The sequence below is a fragment of the Phialemonium atrogriseum genome (genome assembly GCF_030411735.1).
Source record: "Phialemonium atrogriseum strain 8032-3 unplaced genomic scaffold QBC33scaffold_8, whole genome shotgun sequence".
NCBI classification, from domain to species: domain Eukaryota; kingdom Fungi; phylum Ascomycota; class Sordariomycetes; order Cephalothecales; family Cephalothecaceae; genus Phialemonium; species Phialemonium atrogriseum.
Window position 1 is genome coordinate 38,845 of NW_026848145.1, and position 20,150 is coordinate 58,994.

General features: G+C 56.6%; 5 protein-coding genes across 5 annotated transcripts; 2 read left to right on the forward strand and 3 right to left on the reverse strand.

Moving 5' to 3' along the window:
- Positions 1–213: 213 nt before the first annotated feature.
- On the reverse strand, positions 214–3,333 carry QBC33DRAFT_448506 (uncharacterized protein; the record flags this gene model as incomplete). Its single annotated transcript, XM_060424472.1, has 2 exons — positions 214–547; positions 713–3,333. The coding sequence occupies 2 exons, from the start codon at positions 3,331–3,333 to the stop codon at positions 214–216; spliced, it is 2,955 nt and encodes a 984-aa protein (XP_060284886.1).
- A 768-nt stretch (positions 3,334–4,101) lies between these two features.
- QBC33DRAFT_557452 (peptidase S8/S53 domain-containing protein) lies at positions 4,102–5,918 on the reverse strand (the record flags this gene model as incomplete). The annotated part of the gene is made up of 2 exons (XM_060429804.1): positions 4,102–5,313; positions 5,547–5,918. 2 exons carry the CDS (start codon positions 5,916–5,918, stop codon positions 4,102–4,104), a joined length of 1,584 nt encoding a protein of 527 aa, XP_060284887.1.
- Positions 5,919–7,636: 1,718 nt separating this feature from the next.
- On the forward strand, positions 7,637–16,459 carry QBC33DRAFT_533328 (beach-domain-containing protein). Its single transcript, XM_060427457.1, has 4 exons — positions 7,637–10,655; positions 10,724–11,665; positions 11,716–16,058; positions 16,131–16,459. Exons 1-4 carry the CDS (start codon positions 8,063–8,065, stop codon positions 16,161–16,163), a joined length of 7,911 nt encoding a protein of 2,636 aa, XP_060284888.1. The 5' UTR covers positions 7,637–8,062; the 3' UTR covers positions 16,164–16,459.
- On the reverse strand, positions 16,334–17,334 carry QBC33DRAFT_468991 (NADH-ubiquinone oxidoreductase 9.5 kDa subunit). The gene is made up of 2 exons (XM_060425170.1): positions 16,924–17,334; positions 16,334–16,795 (listed from the first exon to the last, which is right to left on the reverse strand). The coding sequence occupies exons 1-2, from the start codon at positions 17,111–17,113 to the stop codon at positions 16,743–16,745; spliced, it is 243 nt and encodes an 80-aa protein (XP_060284889.1). The 5' UTR covers positions 17,114–17,334; the 3' UTR covers positions 16,334–16,742.
- Positions 17,335–17,671: 337 nt separating this feature from the next.
- On the forward strand, positions 17,672–19,309 carry QBC33DRAFT_513623 (oligosaccharyl transferase glycoprotein complex beta subunit; the record flags this gene model as incomplete). The annotated part of the gene is made up of 4 exons (XM_060425992.1): positions 17,672–17,813; positions 17,873–17,983; positions 18,072–18,781; positions 18,872–19,309. 4 exons carry the CDS (start codon positions 17,672–17,674, stop codon positions 19,307–19,309), a joined length of 1,401 nt encoding a protein of 466 aa, XP_060284890.1.
- Between the last annotated feature and the right edge of the window lie 841 nt (positions 19,310–20,150).

Sequence of the window (20,150 nt, forward strand, 5' to 3'; positions counted from 1 at the left end):
TGCCGCGTGAGCCATGGTACCCAATCTATAACCCCCATTCTATACAACACCAGCCCCTTTTCCCTGATGTTCTTCCCCGTCGTCCCCATTGGCGGGAAGACTAACTCTCCACGATACGATTCGCCCTCGAAAAGAATGACACCATCTCCCAGCTCCTCCGAACCCCAGTAAATATACCTCCACTAACTCCCCCTTGATACACGCAAGAACACCTTAAACAAACGCATCACTCTCATCACTACCCACCACCCTCCGCCTCCGACTGCTCAAAAAAAGATCCACCATCCTCTTACTCCCCATGGCCCGCACATCCTCCCCAGACCCAAACAACCCAGCTCCACCACCACCCATATCCCCACACACCGCCTCATTCTCCTTGTTTTCGCCGCTCCCGCGTCGTCTCTCGCCCAGCTGCGCGAGGCTGCCAAACTGCCTCTCGACCGCGGCGGTGAGCCCCGGGCTGGACGCGATCGACGGCGCGAGGGGAGAGCGCCAGGAAGAGGCGGCGGGCCCGCAAAACGTCGTCTGCCCGCGGCGTCGCCGCAGTCTCGCCGTCGGAGACGGGGTCGCGAGCGGAGAACCGGTGCTGCTGTATACAGTGGGGGCCCCGTTCCGGGGGCGGATGCGGATGAGCGTCTGGGCTTGGTTCGCCCTTCTGCTCTCTGGCGATCCGAGGTCCGGCTCTCGGCCGACTTTCGGGGTCCCTGTGGACTTGGTGTGTCCGGGGAGGGGTGCGGGCGAACCCTTTGGCGTGTGATTGACAGAGACGGGAGTAGTTTGAGGTGCTCCTGGATTCGGTGCCTTGTATTGCTCCCAGGTGTAATTCGGATCATCCTTCTCCGCCGTGCTCCCTGCTTCCGGAAGAGGGATTGTCTTGACCGACCGTTGGTACGTGGACACCTTCACTACGTTGGGCTCAACGACGGCGAGAGGAGATATCGGAAGTGTGAACCGTCGAGTAGCAGGAACCGACAGTTCTTCATCCTCAACGTCCTCGTCGCCTTCGATCTGGGCGCTCTCGCGGACATGGCCGCGCCCGAAAGAAGTCTGCATGGTTGGTGACGCGAACTCGACCTCCGAAAGCCTTGACGGGGATGAGGATGGTTCGAGTTTTGCCACATTCGCGGAAAGCCAAGTTTTCCAGTCCACCGAGCTCACCGAAGATACGACTCGGTACTCAGTTGGCCGATACGTTACTGGTGGATCTGGCGATATGCTGGCATCTCCCATTATGCTGGGCGGTTCGCGAAGCTCGCTAGGCAGGGTCATCCAGACTTGGCTCGTGTTCGCCCCATCCTCACCTGTCACGCAGGAGTACATACTTTCTGAATAAGCGGCCTCATCTGGGGCCTTCGGGACTGTCCGGTGGATCTGCGTGCTGGTGTCTGATGAATCAGATCCCACCACATGAGGTCCGTGGCTTGTGGCCTCCACCATCTGCTCCATTGACTTCTGCAAAGCTCGACGGTACGGACTAGCAGTGCGAAAAAGGTGGGAATCGGGACTGCCAAAGAAGGCAGACCTCCTGTCAGATATGGTTCTCCCAGAGGGTTGTGGGCCATCAGGGCAAGGAGCGAGTTTGGCTGGAGGGATCGGGTATTTCCCATCTCCTGAAGCTTCCGGATATGCCATGTAAGAACCGCGCTTCGGTGCTTCAGTTGACCCGTCGGGTATCTCAGCATGGTTTGGATTAGCGAGCGGAAGCTGCTTAGTATCATGCAGTCTCTTTATCAGAGCCGAGTAGATACGCTGGCTGTCGACCGTAGGTCCCGGGGGAATAGGCTGCCCAGTGAAGCTTTCCTGAGATTGCAGCTGATGGTTTCCGAACCCCGGTCGTCGGTTCGACGGCGGCAGAGGCTGAGAATCGCTCTCTTTGATGATCGACAGCTGGTGTTCCTCCCCCTCACACGACTCTCGTCGTTGTTGGCTCGTGAGAGTGCTTGCGCTAGAACCTGTCCAGCTGGTCACTCTTGACTTGTCATCAGACGGTATGCGCTGCCGCTCGCTAGTGAGATCCTCCATACTTCCATTCCTGGAGTTAAAGTGAGCACTCGGATGCAGATGATGAAAAGAAGGGACTGCGGATGCCACGTTGTGGATGGAACCGCCCACATGTCGAGGCCATGTACCTTCCTGGGAGGCGGATGAATTGCGTGATCTAGTCGGCTCAGAGGCATGCGTTTTACGAGATTGGATATGTTGCTCGGGAAAGCCAGTTTCCTCCTCAGTCTTGGACAAAGTGAAGAACTTCCTCAGTCTCGTCTTCAGGGTCCTGGATGCATTTCTCGCCCTTGTCTTTAGTCCGTCCTCGCTGGACACCTTGATGCTTGGCATCCTTGTCGGCGGCGGCATGCCACTGTTTGAGCTGCTGCTACGTAGGGATCTTCTCATACCAAACTCGGCTCGTCCAGGATTGGGGCCGCGGGATATTAACGACTTGGAGTCTAGTGATTGAAATTGGGCGTGATCCTGTTGGCCATCCTCCAGAGAGTGGGAAGTATCCCGGTTGACCTTGCGACTGATCAGAGAGGCTTCACCTCTCCGGTGAGGATTGAGAAAGCTCATCGATTTTGGTGTTCGCAGAGCTGGCGGCTGTCCAGGGCGGACATTTTCCTTGTTGTCTTCGGCGGCATGAAGCCTAGAGGACGCTGGACCCCAAATGCCTCTGCTATCTCGTGTTGAATTTCGACCTGGTAACATGGACTTGGATCTGCGAATACGCCGATATGACGAAGGCGCGGATGCAATATCGTCCTCCGGGGTGTAATTTTCGTCTCCCGCGAGCAGTGCGTGTAGATAAACTTCTGAAACTGTCGAATACGGGAGTGCTGGTGCCTCCCTCGATGGTTCAGGGGGATAGGTGTCTTGGCTTATCGTTCCCTCGAGGTAATCTCGCATTTTGAGATTGCTTCTATCAGAGGATTCAAGATGTGCCTGCCTCATGTTGTTCGGCATTGTACAAGTCCGCATGCCCTTATTTGGTGTCCTCTCCTCATTAGAACACGGTCCAACAAACCTCACGCTCTGTTGCCGCCGGGTGCGTTGGTATACACCATTCCCGTTGTCCGCAGTCGCAGCATCACCCTGATGGCCCTCCTCCCGTTCGATCTGATGGCGTCGAGGAGGCGACACAGGGGGCGGAGGGAACAACGAGGTGTCTGTATTAGAGCGGTTCTTGGCTCGAGCTCGACTGAAAGCACTCTGGGCCGCACTCTGGGCGTCTCGCTGAGCTATGGCGGCGTCTAGGCGCTCGAGGTGGACGCTGTGTACTGAGGTGGTCGACTTGCGCCGGCGAAGGTCCGATTTGGACCTGGTGCTCTGTCGTCGGAGCATTTGCATAGCTGTTAGGCACGAGGTCCAGTGGCCGATGTGAGTCCAAGTCTAGACGATGGCCTAATCCTACCAAGGTAGAATATAAGGTAACAAGGTAACTGGGCTGCTTTTAAACGGATGGATACTACTGGAAAGATCCAAATTTAGTCGAGCTGTTCATCAAAACCCGTAATAGTTAAGCGTTGGCACCTTGAGCAGGGGAAGGGGATGGTACAGTACAAACCAATCCCTGGCTACGGTCGAGGGGCGACCGCCGAAATGAGCGATGGCCAAGGTTGCTTCCTCCTTGGACGGATGGCTAGGATTCGATTTTCCTTGCAGCCAACCGTGGGTAGAGGTCATCGAGATTGCTGTCTAAAGCTGGCCATGACAAGCACGGGAAAGCACGAATCATCCCCTCCATCAGTCACACGGCTATGTCCGGCTGCCTGGCACGGCAGGAACGAGGTCCCCGGATAAGCGACGAGAGGAGCATGCCAGAGAGGATGGAAGGAAATAATGTGCTATAGATGTTTGCACGAGGAACAAAGTGATCGTAGCGAGGGAACTATGCAGCCCAACCCAACTCGAGCCCATCTCTGCAGACCCAGTTGCGTGTACCGTACAATACAAGGAAATCAAAATCAATAAGCGGCACTATGGACGATGCACGCTCAGTACCTATGCCCCAAAAATAATACTGATCCCGTTACCCCGTGGCCGATAATATATAGCCTCGCTGTCCGCCCTCATGACGAAATGCCCGGACATAATGAATGATGCACCAATTTAAGCGGCAATATCCTCGAGGAACTCGTGCATTTCCTTCTCGATGATGTCGTGGATCTTCTTGGAGAACTTCCCGGCCTTCTTGGTGAAGGAAGAAACACCATGTCCAAGGTTGAAATCGTGCAGGATGGCCTCCTCGAGCTCAGTGACAGAGCCAGCGAGGCCATTGCTGACAGACTTGGGCTCGACCTTGTAGCTGCCGGCCTCAATGATGCCAGAGTAGTTGCTGCACCCTCCGCCGTTCCAGGCGAGGAGGTTAGGAGTCTCGTCGGGCATGTCGGTAAGGGCACCGACGGTGGCAATGCTGAGCATGTTGGCCTTCATCTTCTCAGGGGTGATGGGGGCAACCGAGTACTCCGACTCGCCGGCAGGCTGGAGCGAGAGGTAGTATGCGAGGAGACCGCAGATGTGGGGGGAGGCCATCGAGGTGCCGGAGATGGTGTTGGTGGCATACTTGTTGCCGATCCAGGTCGACAGGATGCTGAGGCCAGGGGCGAAGATGTCGGTGCACTTGCCGTAGTTGGAGAAGTAGGCACGGCTGTCGTCGATGCCGGAGGCTCCGACAGTAATGGCCTTCTCAGCAGCAGCAGGGGAGTAGTTGCAGGCGTCGGCGTTGTCGTTTCCGGCGGCCACGGCGAAGTGGATACCGGCGGCGACAGCAGCATTGACGACATCATCCAGAGCCTTGGTCTTGCCACCACCGAGGGACATGTTGGCAGCTGAGCCCTTGAAGCCCTTGCGCTTACCGTTCTTGGCAGCCTTGACTTGCTCGATATGGGACTTGGCGGCGAATTCAACACCGGCAACAACATCAGCCATGGTGCCAGACCCGTTAGACCTCAGCACCTTGACGGCGTAGACGGTGGCCTTCTTTGCAACACCGTATTTCTTGCCGGCGATGGTACCAGAGCAGTGGGTGCCGTGACCATTGCCATCGATATCCTCGTCGTTGGCGGGGATGGTCTTGCCCCAGCGAGCACGACCCTCGAAGTCGACGTGGTCGACATTCGTGCCGGTATCAATGACATAGACGTCTACGCCCTCGCCACCCTCTGCGGCATAGAGGTACTTGTTGAAGGTGCCGAAAGAGAGCGCATCGCGGTGCGAGACACGGGCCAAGCCCCAAGGGGACATCTTCTCAGTCTCTCCATCACACTTGGACTCCTTATGGGACATGGTATGAACGACGCTGTCTCTCTCGATGTACTCGACCTGTGGCGAGAATATTAGCATTTGACTAAGGCGATTGGTATGGGGACGGAATATCCCGCGCCTCTAGGGGCACATCGGAATCGCCACCACATGATCAAATTGCTCAACTTGATCATGCCAGATTCAGGAACATTAACCCAGGGCAAAGCCCCATGATAGCGCCAGACAGGAGCCAGGAAAGGGACTCGGAAGGGCAGGCGGTTAAGGCATGATGGCAAAAACAAACAACTTACATCAGGGTGCCTCCGGACCTGCTCGATAACTGACTCATCGAAATGGCCCGAGTAGCCCATGAAGTGCTCGCCAATCTGGTACGTGTGCTTCAGGCCGCGGAAGACATCGTCGGCAAAGGGGATCTGGCCGCGCTTCCTCAGCTCCATACGCTCCTGTTCATTGGAAGTATGGATCTGCTGGATCCAGGATTGGTGGTGCTGGGCGGACGTCTCGGAGACGTGGTTCTTGAACTTGATGAGGTACGAGTTGGGGACAACCTCTGCGTTGGAGGATGAAAGAATGGGGGCGGCGTCGCCATGGATGGTCCCATGGCTGACGGTTGGTGCCGCCACAGCATAAGCTGCCAGCGAAAGAGCGATGAGGCCTCTCATTGTGAAACAAAAGGGAGCGAAGTCGGGGAGCCTGCGACCTCAAAAAACCGGGGGTAGAATAAAACTGAAGTAAAAAAGAATCGAAACCAGTTACGATGCCTTGAGAGACTTTGATGGGGGGAGGTTTGGGGAGAGAGATGATGGATGATGGGGGCTGGGCGGATGGGGGAGATGGAAGAGGGAAGGAGGAAGCTCGGCGGATGGGGGGAAGCTGGGTAGATAAGCACATCATCAGTCATCCGGAGGCGGTTGCCAGACGATAGACACAGTACCTGAGGCAAAAGGCACGGTCCAGGATAGGCTCCGTATCTAGCCGAAAACAGTTAAGACAAGAGGCGGAGCAGCCAATGGGACTCGCCTCTTCCCCCTAGCTCGGTATGCAAGGCGATAAGAGGTCACGATGCTCAACCCTGCGCAGTAGTCGAAGCTTCTAACCAGGGCATTGAGTGACGCCAACAGCGCAATGGAAAGTGTACATATGCCGAGTTTCAGTTGCAGATTGAAGAAACAGATGCTTAGCTGAATAGACACTAGCTATGGTCGTTGAGACGCCAGATGCTCAATACAAGGAGGAGGCAGCTGGGAGCAATGTGCAAGGCTACCTATCAAGGTATCTGCCTCCTGACGTGGCGTATCCAGCGCATTTGATCCACAGGCTACAGCCCTGCCAAGGTTCGGTGGACAGTCAAGTAACTCTCATTATTCCAGGATTCTAGGTGAAACTTTCGATAAAGAGCTCCAATGCTTATTATTCACCTTGTAGGTATCTCTAGGCACGTAACGTACGCAAGTAGGTAGTAGTCACTTCCCTGGAAGCATTCCTCAAAGCAGGGTTGGGGAAGGTTGAAGCTTGCCGAGACCTTCGGTCAGATGTGCCAGTCATCAGGATGGGGCACGTGCCGGAACCCCCCCGCGTTGCCAGTTGGTAACCAGGGGCGGAGATCCCTGTCCGCGCTCTGACGCAGGTCCAGCCACCAATCGAACTCGGTGCCTGATGACTCGAACTTGAATCAAGAACTGTTGGGAGTTACAGGGCATTTGTGCACTTACTGCGGACGGGAGTCTCCGCGTAATTATACACTGGTGAAGAGGCAGCAAGGGAGGCGTCTACCCATGTGTAGAATTCTTTTGACCCATACCCAGTCAGTGCCTGTAGGACGAAAGCATCTAGGGATTACGTAGGTAGTGCACCGAATTACATCATAGGACCCTACAAGTACCTACGTTGTCAAATGTTGACAGTCCCTCCCGTTTTAGGTGTACGGCCACGCTGCTGAACTCTGAAATAGTCGGGAGCTCATACCGAGGCAACTCCAATCTACCCCTAGGTAGGTAGGTAGTAATTACCTACTGAAGGCAGCGCCCCTCGGCCCTTTGCGAACTTCGTACTGGTAGAGTTCGAGACGCCGATTACGGGAGACTCGAATGTGGGCCTTCCTTCCCTCCTCTCTGTTCTCGAGTCAGCCAACTGTTACATTGACTCGTTTGGATGGGTATAAATACGCCAACTTCATGTAAAAAAGAACCCTCAAATGCCTCAAGATGCATATATTGTTAATGGATCGTATTTCGGACAGAAACCAATGCCAAAATGATTTCTCTCCCTTGAAGCACAGCAGCATCCAAAGGCACCGAGGGGTGTTTGTAAGGAGTACCTTGTAGCGGGACTTTCTCCGCATTCTGACAGGAGCACCGCCACAGAAGCCCCTCATGAGGGGTTGCCCAATCATGTGCTCAGGACTCGATAGATGTAAGCCACAGCCTCAAGGCTGACACGCTCGGTTGATGTAGCTGGAAGAGCTAGGAAACAACACCAGTTGATCAAAGCCTCCATAACCAGGTAGCTGCACCTGGACCTGGGACTTGTCCTTGTAGGCCCGTATACCTGCATCTTTACCTACCTAGTTGCCCTCCGATACCTTCAGAATTATTTTAACACGACGCTCACTTTGCTGATCAGGATCCTCCGGCCATCCCGGCCTGAGCTCGTCCACGGAGAAGTCGAGCAACGCGCCTTCACCCTTCCATGAGGTCCTCTGCTGGCGCGAACCTAGACCCTCGATGGGTGCTGGGAATATCAACTGAAGCCGGTTTCCTGATATGAACAGACAAAGTCTACAGCTCTGAGAGCTCACGATCCAAACATGTCTTCCGCATTCCGCCGCTATCGATCATCGACCTCTGCGTCGGCCCGCCCCGCCGTATCCAAAGCGACCGAGGTGCTGCAGAGCCTCCTTGACCGCCTATCTTCGACCCTGCGATCCCCGACCAGCAATGGATTTCCCGATCTAGAGGCTCTGGTGGATGAGTCCCGCAGGATACACCAACACATTTCTGCCACAAGGCCACCCTGCCCGCCCCAGGATGACTTCCGATACCTGCGTGGCTTCCAGCTTCTGCTGGATGTGCTTCGATCCTTCTCCGGCTTCTATAACCCGCAAAAGAGGACCACCTCGGAGAAGAAATCCTTCTTCGAACTTCTCCATATCGTCCTCGCCATCCTCTCTGAGGCGTTCCGGGCGCATAGCGGGAACAGGCGGTACTTCCAACACAGAGTCGAGGGAGGTGGATGGGAGGCATTGGAGCAGATAATTGCCAGTATTGGCCTAGGTGGAAGCGACTCTGATCTTTGGACCAACTGCCAGTTGTTTGGGAAGCTGCTGTCATTCTCCCTCGACGATCAGCGGATTGACGAAGTCTGCCAGTCGGTTGCCTCGGACGCAGCAAGACAGGAGGATGCCGCGGGAGAGACAGGAGGGTTGGCCCAAGATGAACCTAGCAACGGGGGCGAGACCAGAACCGGTGCACTTGATGTGCACCGTGCCGAGGAAAGACTACGCGAGATTATCGTGCCCGGGATAGTTATCCAGACGCCGGAGATCATTCGTACTGTTGTCGGTTTTTGGGAATCGATCCCTCGAGATCGAGAAGGAGCCGTCAACCCAGCGTCGCTGATAGTCCTCACAACCCTGTCCTCTGCCGCGTCCGTCTCCTTTGCCAACCTGACTGGCCTCCATGGAACCGGGGTACTGTCGAGATTTTTGCGGCTGGCCTTCTCTCCAGACTCAAATCTTGCCGTGGCGGAGATTGATAACGTGGTGCCCCTGTGCAGGTCGTTGATGTCTCTCGGGATCAACAAACTGGCAGATGCCCAGTTTCTCCTGTCGCTCCAGGACTCGGCAGCCTCAGAATTCTGCTTGAGCATGGCTCAAAAGTACAATGGACCAACCTTCATCCAATTTGACTTGTCTCTGCATGGTCACTCGTCCATTGAGCTACCCAGCCTGGGAAGGCCATTCCCCCCTCAGTCTTCGGCTGGCTATTCCTTTACTGCTTGGATCCGTATCGACAGTTTCGATCCCGCCTCACACACCACCATCTTCGGGGTGTTTGACTCGACCCAGACTTGCTTCCTGTTGGCTTATCTGGAGAGAGATACACGTAACTTCATTCTCCAGACGTCAATGAAATCACAGAGACCGAGCGTCAGGTTCAGGTCCGTCAGGTTCAAGGAAAAGCAATGGTACCACATCGGCATTGTACATCGAAGGCCGAAAGCGATTTCTGCGAGCAAGGCATCGCTCTACGTCAATGGGGAATTCGCCGAGCAGGTCAAGTCGTCATATCCTACTCCGCCCCCCTTGTCAAATGGGAGCACCGAGAGCTTTGCCTCGTTCACATCCAATAAGGCGAACCCCGTGCAAGCCTTTATTGGGACCCCTCGGGACCTGTCTGCAAGCATAGGACCCGGCCTTGTGTCCTCCAAGTGGTCTCTTGCCTCGGCCCATCTATTCGAAGACGTGCTCAGCGATGATCTCCTTGCCGTCTACTTTCGGCTAGGACCACGTTACCAGGGGAACTTTCAGGACTGTCTTGGTGGCTTCCAGACTTATGAGGCATCTGCTGCGTTGGCGTTACGGAATGACCTGCTTCACCCGGGAAAGGAGCATTCGGATATCCTGATGGCTATTCAGGCGAAGGCCAGCTCGATCATTCCTGAAAACAAGGTGTTGATGAGCACGCTGCCAAGGGCCACCTTCCGTAGCGATGGACACTTCCTTGATACCGTCTTGTTCCGGTCGCTATCTCGAACCTCAGCCGGCAATCTTCTCCAGCTGACCACCAAAACCGGCACATCGATTGCGATCAATGCGGCTGTGCCCTGCGTCAATGACGCCCTGATCAGGTCCAATGGCGTCTCGATCACGACTGGTGACCCCGTTCTTGCAATCCCGTATCATTTCGATGACAACCTCTGGCGCCTCGGTGGCTTTACCCCCGTTGCGCTCAAACTTGTTGAAAGGGCATCCTCTGCAGACGATCTCTTGCGGTCTGTGGAACTGATGTTACACTGCATCGGCAACAGCTGGAGGAATAGCGAGGCGATGGAAAGGGATAACGGATACGCGGTCCTTAGTATGCTGCTGCGTGCGAAGATGGGATATGGGCTTTCGGCTTCCGATAATCCTCCCTTGCGCCTCCCTCTCACTAATGATGCTAGGGATAAGTTGGGCCTGCGGCTCCTGAGTCTAGTTCTCGGCTTTGTTGGCTACAACCATGCCCACCCCATCGACTCCTTTATCGTGAACCCCCTGGCATACCGCATCTTGCTGATCGACCATGAAACATGGAGGAAATCAGCACCAATAACCCAGGAGCTGTATTACAAGCAATTCGTCACCTTTGCTGTGTTCAGCAAGCACCATGAGTTTAACAGCCACAGATTGGGTAGAATGCGTAAGTGCCTGACCTGTATCCTTTCAAACTCGTGGTTGGGTTCTTTATCTTGACAGTTCTCTATTCAGGGATCATCAAGAGACTGCTAGACGCTCTGAAAGGAGAGACCATCTCCGAAGACATTCTGCCGCACTTCATGCACTCTTTCGAAAGCCTGGTCAAGTCCAACTTCAGCGCAGAGGTTCATCGATCTCTTGCTCTCTTCGTCACCTACGCCTTCCATATAACTTGGGGTTCGCAGCCTCGCACTCCAAGGCCAATGTTGCCACCAAGCAGATCGAGCACGCCCGGCATCACTCGACGCCCCGCTCTCGATCCCGCAGCCTCGGCCTCGGCCTCGGCTGCCGCCACATCCAAGTTTCTTAGGAGGAAACAACTCGGTGTCAACATTCTCGAGATGTACACGCGGATGCTCTGTGAGAAGGGGAACTTGGCCAATATACGGAAGTTTGCCAAAACCGTGACCAACAAGGTGACCCGCCGCGACGAACCGGACAAGAAGGCCTACGAGCTAACGGCGGTCCAGTGGCTCCTCTATCTCCTCGCTGAAGATGACCCGGAGATCGTGGTATACGGTACTAAGATCCTCGCGAGGCTCCTCGTCACCCAACCACCGGGTTACACGTCCAAGTTCTCAAGCAAGACCGGTGGGTTCTGGATCATGGCGCACCGGCTCAAGCAGTGGTGGGACATTCCCACACTATGGTCGATTCTCTTCGGCATCATGTTCGGTGTTGATGTCGCTGGGATCGACTTCGACCGGCCATTCGAGTTCTTTAGCCTGCTGGAGATCTTTGGTGACTGTCGTGTTGTGTTCCCCGATGTTCTACCTGTCATAACAGCCATGCTGCAGCACGGACTTCGGGACATTCTCAAGTATCAAGATGACCCCGATTCTCCTGCCTTTGACCACGGTGCAACAGAAAATCCGCAACAACAGACTTCCGAGGCAAGCAATAGTCGACTGCCGTCGAGATCGATGGAATTGGCGAAAGAACTCGAGTCGCGACGTAAGTTCTCTCCGTGGGAGGTGACCGGCATGTGCTAACCGAGAGACCAGAAACGCCCTTGCCCGACAGGGAGAGAGTCGCAAGCCATGCCAATATCCTCCAGAGTGTTGTCCGGTTCCTGGCGGATATGCATTCCCGTTCGGCCAGCTTCAGGGACTTTGCCTTGTCTTCCGACTATGTCCAGCTCCTGCTCGCGGCTCTCTATCCCATCATTGTCAGCGCTGACCCCGTCACGCCAGAGACGGAGCTTGACTCGAAAGACTCATCGCTCACCTTCGAGGGCGGCGATGTCATCATTCGCCCAGTACCAGGATCGTCATCGACGGCAACCCCCATCGTCCGCACTACGAATGTCGCTTCGTCTTCGGAACCATATCCGCCATCATCACCATCTCTCGCGCGTGGGACCCCTCTTCGCAGGCCGTCGTCCTTCATCCTTGTGACCTCACAGAAGTCCCCTCATACTCCGAGCCCAGCACGCTTGTCGCATGTAATGTCTCCCAAGAAAAAGGTTGCGACGCAGCAGATTAGCAACGGCGTCTTGGATGGCCTCATGGAGCTGGTTATCGGCGTCTTTACGGACCAGATCTTGGTGCGCAAGGAGTTCCCCGGCTTCGGGCTGTTTCTGAAAGTACCCCCTGGGTTCCAAGAACACCAAGCCTACTTTGAGTCCTACATCTTGCGCAACACCATCGCCCACCTTGGAAGTGCTGTCCAGTTGAACAACAGGCTTCTTCTGGAGCCTAAGATTCTGCAGAACATGGCTCGCTTCAACCTCCACATGGTGGAAGCCATCTTCGAAGGCTGGTTCATCAACGGGGCAGAGGCCATGGTGGATTTCACAGGCATGCTGCTGGAATACCTGCAGCGGACCGAGGTGGCATCGATGAAGGTTGTTCGCCTCTGCAGTTCAGCAGTGTCCACGATCCGTATCTCTTTCCTTAAACTAGTCCTCCTCAAGCTCTCGGATATGGACGACCCCCAAACGACAGATGTCGACGCCATTGCGATAATGGGGAAGATGATGTACTGGCAAACGGTTCTCCTCGGTTGCCTGTCGACGGATGACGATTATATGAAACTGCTTTGGTATCAACTCTACAACAAGCTGATCGACTCTCGGGATCCCATCAGGCTTGCTGCCTCAAATCTATGGCGGATAATGCTGGTGCAGAGGCCCGAAGAGTCGACGATACTCCTGCGGCAGTGCATGGCGCCGGATCGGCAGCAACTGACGAATGGCTTTCGCCAGCTAACAGAGCTGGATGATGCCACCTTTGTGGAATGGGTGGACCAGAATAGGCCGTCCCTCGACGTTTCCTTCTTCGGTGGCATGTCGAAGACCTGGGAGGAGTTTGTCGCCGCTGAGAACCAGCGCACTGCCGACACTGCCAGGTCGCGCTTGAAGAATCGAAAAGACAAATTGAGACAGTGGCATGCGGAACGTGTCGGCCGCGAAAGCATACTCCTTAGGCACGAGATGGCGAATGGTGCCTGGATGAAGAGCATATACTGCTCCGAGCACTCCAAGCACCAGAGGCTACTGCAAGACCAGCAAGATGATAACATATTTTTGGGCTCAGCCTTTGCCAAGATGGACCGGGACTTGCGTCGCCCCGGCGGCGTCTTCAGCGAGCCAATGTCAATCAAGTGGAAGCTCGATCGGACAGAGGGCCGGAACCGCATGCGGCTCAGAATGCTCCCGGAGTACCCGTCCCAACAGCAAGAATACCTGCCAAAACAAGACTATCAACCGAAGCGGAGGGCCACAGAGCCAACACCGCCTGCATCCTTTTTGAAACCGAACACGACCGTTGGCCAGCCCTCCCCAAGCCAGGGGCTGGTGAAAACAGCAGCTTCCTCGTCCCGCGTCAGCATTGGGGTGGATGCGAGCAAGGATAACACAACCCTATCTGCGGAGCCGGAAGGCCCGGCACATGCATCTGAATCGCAAAGTGTAGCTCCGGAGGACGACTTCGAGCTCGTGGACGATCCCAATGATCCGGACGCTGACGACGCTTTCGAGGACAAGAACCGAAAGGTGAGGAGGCGACTTGAACACGACGATTCCATTCAGCAGGTCTACAACATCTCTCGCATCATCGGTCTCGAGGCCTGCGAAGGGATCCTAATCATCGGGAAAGGGGCACTCTATATCATGGACAACTTGTTCAGGAACGCGGATGCAGAGATTATAGACGTGTGGCAAGCGCCGGACGAAGAACGCGACCCATTCTCCATTATCATCCAGGGTTCCGGAGACAAGAACGCGCAAGGGCGGAAGCAGAGTTCCAGTATCAGCGAACAGGAGTCGCGTAGTTGGCGATTCCACGATGTTCTCGGCATCTCAAAGAGACGCTTCCTGTTCCGGGATGTGGCGATCGAACTCTTCTTCACAGACGGTCGCAGCTATCTCCTCACCGCGATGAACGCCACTGTCAGGGATGAGATCTACGTGAGGTTGATGGCCAAGACGCGCCACACCAGCGGGCCCAACTCGCTGCCCAACCCGGAGGATGCCTGGCGCCTGGAGGCCCTGAAGTTCAACGAGGATGGGCCCCAAACCCTGGGGTCCAAGTTTGGCAGCATCTTCAACGCATCCCCCTGGAACCCCATGATGCGGCGTTGGCAGAAGGGGGAAATGTCAAACTTCCACTACCTCATGCTCATCAACACACTGGCGGGCCGGACCTTCAATGACCTCACCCAGTACCCGGTGTTCCCCTGGGTATTGGCCGACTACACCAGCGAGGAGCTCGATCTCGAGGACCCGGCCACCTTCAGGGATCTCTCGAAGCCCATGGGCGCGCAGTCCGCGACACGGCAAGCGGACTACACGGTGCGATACGACAGCCTGAAGGAGATAGGCGAGGTGCCGTTCCATTATGGCACGCACTACTCATCCGCCATGATCGTCTCATCGTATCTGATCCGACTGCCGCCGTTTGTGAAGTCGTACATCCTGCTGCAGGGCGGCCATTTCGACCACCCGGATAGGCTCTTCTTCTCAATCGCCGCCACGTGGACTTCGGCGTCCAAGGACAATGGGGCCGATGTGCGCGAGCTGATTCCCGAGTTCTTCTACTTGCCCGAGTTCCTCACCAATCTGAACGGGTACGATTTCGGCGTGCGCCAGGGGAAGGGCGGCAGAGTGGACAACGTCGTCCTCCCACCGTGGGCAAAGGGAGACCCCAAGATCTTCATTGCGAAACACCGCGAGGCGCTGGAGAGCCCTTATGTCAGTCAGCACCTCCACGAGTGGATTGACCTGGTCTTTGGCTTCAAGCAGCGGGGAGAGGCAGCTGTCGAGAACTTGAACGTGTTCCATCACCTCTCATACAGGGGCGCCCGGGATCTGGACAACATCACCGACCCCGAGGAGAGGAGAATCATAACCGGCATTATCCACAACTTTGGCCAGACGCCTCACCAGCTGTTTACCCGCCCTCACCCGGCGAGGGAACATAATCGATGCCCCATCAAGCGGCTCGACTCGTCCGTCCCTGAGCTCACGAAACTGCCGCACCCGCTCTTGGAGAGCCACGAGCGAGTTGCATCCCTCGTCTACGTGCCGAAACTCGACCGCCTGCTCTGCGCGTCACCTTTCCGCCTAAATCTCCCGCCCCAGTATGACAAGTTCCTGGAATGGGGATACGCCGACAACAGCGTTCGATTCTACTTCAGCGACAACAGGAAGCCCGCGGGCCTCTTTGAGAACCTGCACATCGGGCAGATATCGGCCCTCAATTTTGCCGATTCCAAGACCCTCGTCACGGCCGGAGAAGACTGCGTCGTGTCCGTCTACAGGGTGCACTCGACGCCGGGGAAGGCCGTCGAGCTCGTACCCCGGTCGTCGCTCTTCGGGCATAAGATGCCCGTCACCACGATCGCGGTGTCCAAGTCCCTCAGCACCTTCGTCACGGTGTCCCAGGACGGGATCGCCTTCGTCTGGGACCTCAACCGGCTCGAGTTCATCCGGAGGCTGCCGCTAGCCCGCCCCGTCGAGTGCGCCAGGATCCACGATGTCACGGGGGAGATCATGCTGTGCAGCGGGCCCAATGTGCTGCTGTACTCGCTCAACGGCGACCAGATCCTCGACCAGAACGTGTGTGGCGCCGAGGGCCCCGACGACTTCGTGCACTCGTGCGCCTTCTACGAGGGCGCCGGCAACGAGTGGCTCGAGGACTTCCTCGTCTTCACGGGCCACAAGCGGGGCCGTGTCAACGTCTGGAGGAAGACGGCCGGGGGAAATGGGCGCTGGGTCCTGGAGTTCTTGAGGAGGCTGGACCATGTCGACCCGAAGAGCGAGTCGGGCGCCAACTTTGACGCCCCCATCACTTGCATCACGCCGATGCCCCAGATGGTCTACACGGGAGATGACGATGGTCGGGTGGTAAGTCTTACTTAAAGTCGGGGCTGGTGACCTGACTGGTGAAAAACAGCTGCTGACGAGAGACATGCATAGTACGAGTGGAACTTGATACAGAGAGAACGGTAGGGCCGCTCCTTCGACAGGAAGTTCGCCTGCCTCCGGACGGGCGACGCTTCAAGCGGCTGGCAGGACCTGATGCCCAATCCTCGGGCGTTGTGGGGCATTCGTAGATAGCTTTGGAAACCATCGAAGCGGCATGGCAAATGGTAAAAAGGATAGGACAACTGGCAAATGGGCGTGGGAATCCCTTCATTTTCCTTTTTTGGTTGTTTTTGCGCAGTTAAAGAGGGGGGTTCGCCCAGTGGATATCTAGACCATCAGCAGACAAGAAAAAGCGTAGAATCAAAAAGCATCCCTTCCACAGAGACTCGCTCCCATCTCCGGCTCGCAACGAATCGTAGCCTGTCGTTAGGACTCGGCTTGCCGCAGCGCAACCCCTGAAGGTGGGTTGGCAATCATGGGTAGGTAGTAGGTAACTTTGTGCAATTTACACACCAGGGGCAGGCAGCGCCATTGACGGTATTCGCAATGCTTTTTCAACCTGCCAATCGCACCCACCCCCCCGCAACGCCAACCCTATGTACAGTTTGGTACAGCTCTTTCTACCCCTTTCTCGCGGCCCCTCAATCATCGCACCTCCGCTCGCTATTCCTCGCCGTCGTCGTAGCCCGTCAACATTTTTCTCGGGCCGGAGGGGACTATTTGACGCAAAAGAGAACGAGTCAGCATCGCGTACAGAACAAACCAATTTACCTCCTCTTCCATAACAGTGGAGCTCCCGGACGGGCCCGGGGGGGGGGGGGGGGGGACGGAATGGTCTCCTTACTGGGATAGGTCATGGGGATCGGGGCGGCGTCGTGGTCGCCGATGGCCCGGCGGATGGGCGGCACGGTGGCCAGGCTGAGCGGGCCCGCGGCGCCGATCACGATGGACCAGAAGTAGGCCGGCTTTTCGCGCGCTGCCCACCGGCAGTACCGGATCGGGCCGGCCCAGAAGCGTGGGAGGGCGGTAGACATATTGTATTGTGTGGTTCTGGTGAGGCGGGGGAGGACGGCCGGGGAGGAAGAATCGCTGCCGGGAGAAGGGGGTTTTAGCTTTGATCGAGAACCTGGGGTTGGGGAGGGCTCACGTCGATTGGCTGAGTGCCCGGTTGGAGGATTGGCTGGCCTGGAGCGGCGGAATGTCCTCTATACGGGGGTTTGTCTTGGGCTGTGCAGTCAGTGATGCGATGGAGAGCTTCATCAATTGTCGGCAGGAACTCGGGAATTAATCCGAGGGCCCCCACTGACAATTGATCCATATTAGGTAGCCCGGAAAAACAATCCCTGTCAAAAAGGTACGGACCACCTTAGGTAGGCCAAGTCTTGGCAAAGGGCTACGTATGCTGAAAGCTCCAGAAGGCTGAGAGCTCTCACTGTTTGCACGCGTGGCATGAACTAACTACGGTGTCGCGGATGTCGATTTCTTCCCACCTCTGACTTTCCAATTGGGTTTTCTCTGTTTTCGCCCGCAAATCTAAGGAGAGACAGAGGAGAGCCGCCACACATTTTTTGCGCATCCTCCATCCTCCGACAATGAAGTCACTCCTTTGTTTTTTCGCCCTCTTGCTGGCCTCGCTGGTCTCCGCCATAAGCTCGACCGGCGACCGGCTGTTGGCCATTTTCGACGATATTGAAGAGAAGGCCAGCTATTCCAAGTTTCTGGGAGATTTGGAAAGTCAGTTTTCCCACTTTGCTTATATCCTATGGAACCCGCGACTCACCAATTGAACACAGGCAGGGGATTCAAGATCACATTCGAGACACCCAAGAGCGAGTCCGTGTCCCTCTTCCACCTCGGAGAGCGGTCTTACGACCATGTTATCTTCTTCCCGACTAGGTCAAAGGGTATATATGCCGTCCTGCCATGGCCGTATCTCCACGGCAGTATAGGCGAAAGAGCACAGCCGGGCTAACCAGAACCGCCGTCCCCTAGGTCTTGGGCCTAACTTGACCCCGAATCTCCTCCTCCAATTCATCAATGCAAAAGGCAACATCCTCCTGGCCCTCTCCTCAAGCAACCCAACCCCAACCAGCCTGGTCTCCCTCCTCGCCGAGCTCGACATCCAGCTCCCCGCCGACCGCACCGGCCTCGTGGTCGACCACTTCAACTACGACTCCGCCAGCGCCTCGGACCTCCACGACGTGCTCGTCCTGCCTCCCCCGGGCCCCATCCGGCCGGACGTCAAGGACTTCTTCGGCGGCGCCTCCGCCTCCTCGGGCGCCCTGCTGGCCTTCCCGCGCGGCGTGGGCGCGACGCTGGGCTCGGGCCCGCTGCTGACGCCCGTCGTGCGCGCCCCGGCCACGGCCTACAGCTACAACCCCAAGGAGCAGGGCGAGGCGCTGGACGAGGTCTTCGCCGCCGGCGAGCAGCTGAGCCTGGTGTCGGCGGTGCAGGCGCGCAACTCGGCCCGCCTCGCCCTCGTCGGCTCGGCTGAGATGCTGCAGGACAAGTGGTTCGACGCAAAGGTGCGCAGGGCCGGCGACAAGGCCGACAGCCCAACCGGCAACCGCGAGTTCGCCAAGACGGTCGCCGGCTGGGCGTTCAAGGAGATCGGCGTGCTGAAGGTCAACTGGGTTGAGCACCGCCTCGACGAAGACGCGGCCGAGACGAACCCCAAGATCTACCGGATCAAGAACGATGTGGTAAGTGGCTACATTTCTTTACCTGCACCCCCGCTTATTTTTTGACAATGACATGAATCGTCTGGCTAAACACAAACTACCCGTCTCAAGACCTACACCATCTCCCTCTCCGAGTGGTCCTGGGACAAGTGGACCGCCTTCAACGTCCCCGCCCACGACGCCCTCCAGCTCGAGTTCTCCATGCTCTCGCCCTTCCACCGCGTGCCGCTCGTCGCCGACGCGTCCCGCTCGGACCCCAAGGCCGGGGCGGCCGCCTACTCGGCGTCGCTCCGGCTGCCGGACCAGCACGGCATCTTCAACTTCGTCGTCAACTACAAGCGGCCCTTCCTCACAGCCGTCGAGGAGAAGCACACCGTCTCGGTCCGCCACATGGCCCACGACGAGTGGCCGCGCAGCTACGCCATCAGCGGCGCGTGGCCCTGGCTCGCGGGCATCGGCGCCACCGTCGCCGGCTGGCTGGCGTTTGTGGCCGTGTGGATGTTCAGCAAGCCCGTGGCGGGGCAGAGGGGTAGCAAGAAGACGCAGTGAAAGGAGGGAGGGGGAAGAATGAGTGTGGAGGCGATCGAGGTAGGTAGCTCTACACAGTTTAGGTGGTAGGCTACTTTGTACAATGTGGATACACATCACCCAAGATACACTGGAAGGGCCATAGAGCCTGGGTCTCTAAAACGGCGAGGGGGGGAATGTGTTATGGTTTTGATTTGAAATAGATGCAATACTGCGGTCCTGCTGCTATGATTTCCCTGTCTCCGAGTCGTCCTGCTTGATGCGCATCCTCTCATAATCAGGACCCTTCGTATCTGCGAACCTCCATCACCCATCTCACCTTATTCAGATCTTCAAAGTACAAGCAACAAGGGGAAGGTAGGTGCAGGGTAGGAAGGGATATGAATATCAGGGGGAAAGTGACCAGGCCCTCAGATTAGCTCTCTTGTGTTCTCACTGACAACCGGAAGCGATGGGGAGGCGAACGGGTTCGCGACCATCGTCCACGCTTTGCAGCGGGACGGACAGCAGCAATCCCGCAGACTCCCCAAGCTCGGCTGTCTGCAAATTTGGCTTTTTGGTCCGTTGGTCATCATAGGGCGTAATGTCATCCTGTCCAGGATAGTTACACGAGTAAACAAGAGAAACATCAAAACGGGTCCGTCTTCCCACACCCGCCGAACTCGGCAGGCCGGTGAACCCGATGCTCGTCCAGCACCGCGCCGCGTCCGATTGAAAACTATTTGTTGCGATCATGGGGCGCAGCTCAAAGCAATCGTCTCTCGCCTGGGGCGGAAAGGGTCCGACGATGCTGGCGCGCCCTCGGCGGTTTCAGATGTCGTCATTGCGGCGATGGTGCTGATGAACGCTCGGTGGCTTTGCC

Coding starts and splice junctions, on each gene's coding strand:
- QBC33DRAFT_533328 (XM_060427457.1), top strand. CDS start 8,063: ATGTCTTCCGCATTCCGCCGCTATCGATCATCGACCTCTGCGTCGGCC. Junction 11,666..11,715: donor GAAAGAACTCGAGTCGCGAC/GTAAGTTCTCTC, acceptor CCGAGAGACCAG/AAACGCCCTTGCCCGACAGG. Junction 16,059..16,130: donor GAGATGACGATGGTCGGGTG/GTAAGTCTTACT, acceptor AGACATGCATAG/TACGAGTGGAACTTGATACA.
- QBC33DRAFT_468991 (XM_060425170.1), bottom strand. CDS start 17,113: ATGTCTACCGCCCTCCCACGCTTCTGGGCCGGCCCGATCCGGTACTGC. Junction 16,796..16,923: donor GATCCCCATGACCTATCCCA/GTAAGGAGACCA, acceptor TGCGTCAAATAG/TCCCCTCCGGCCCGAGAAAA.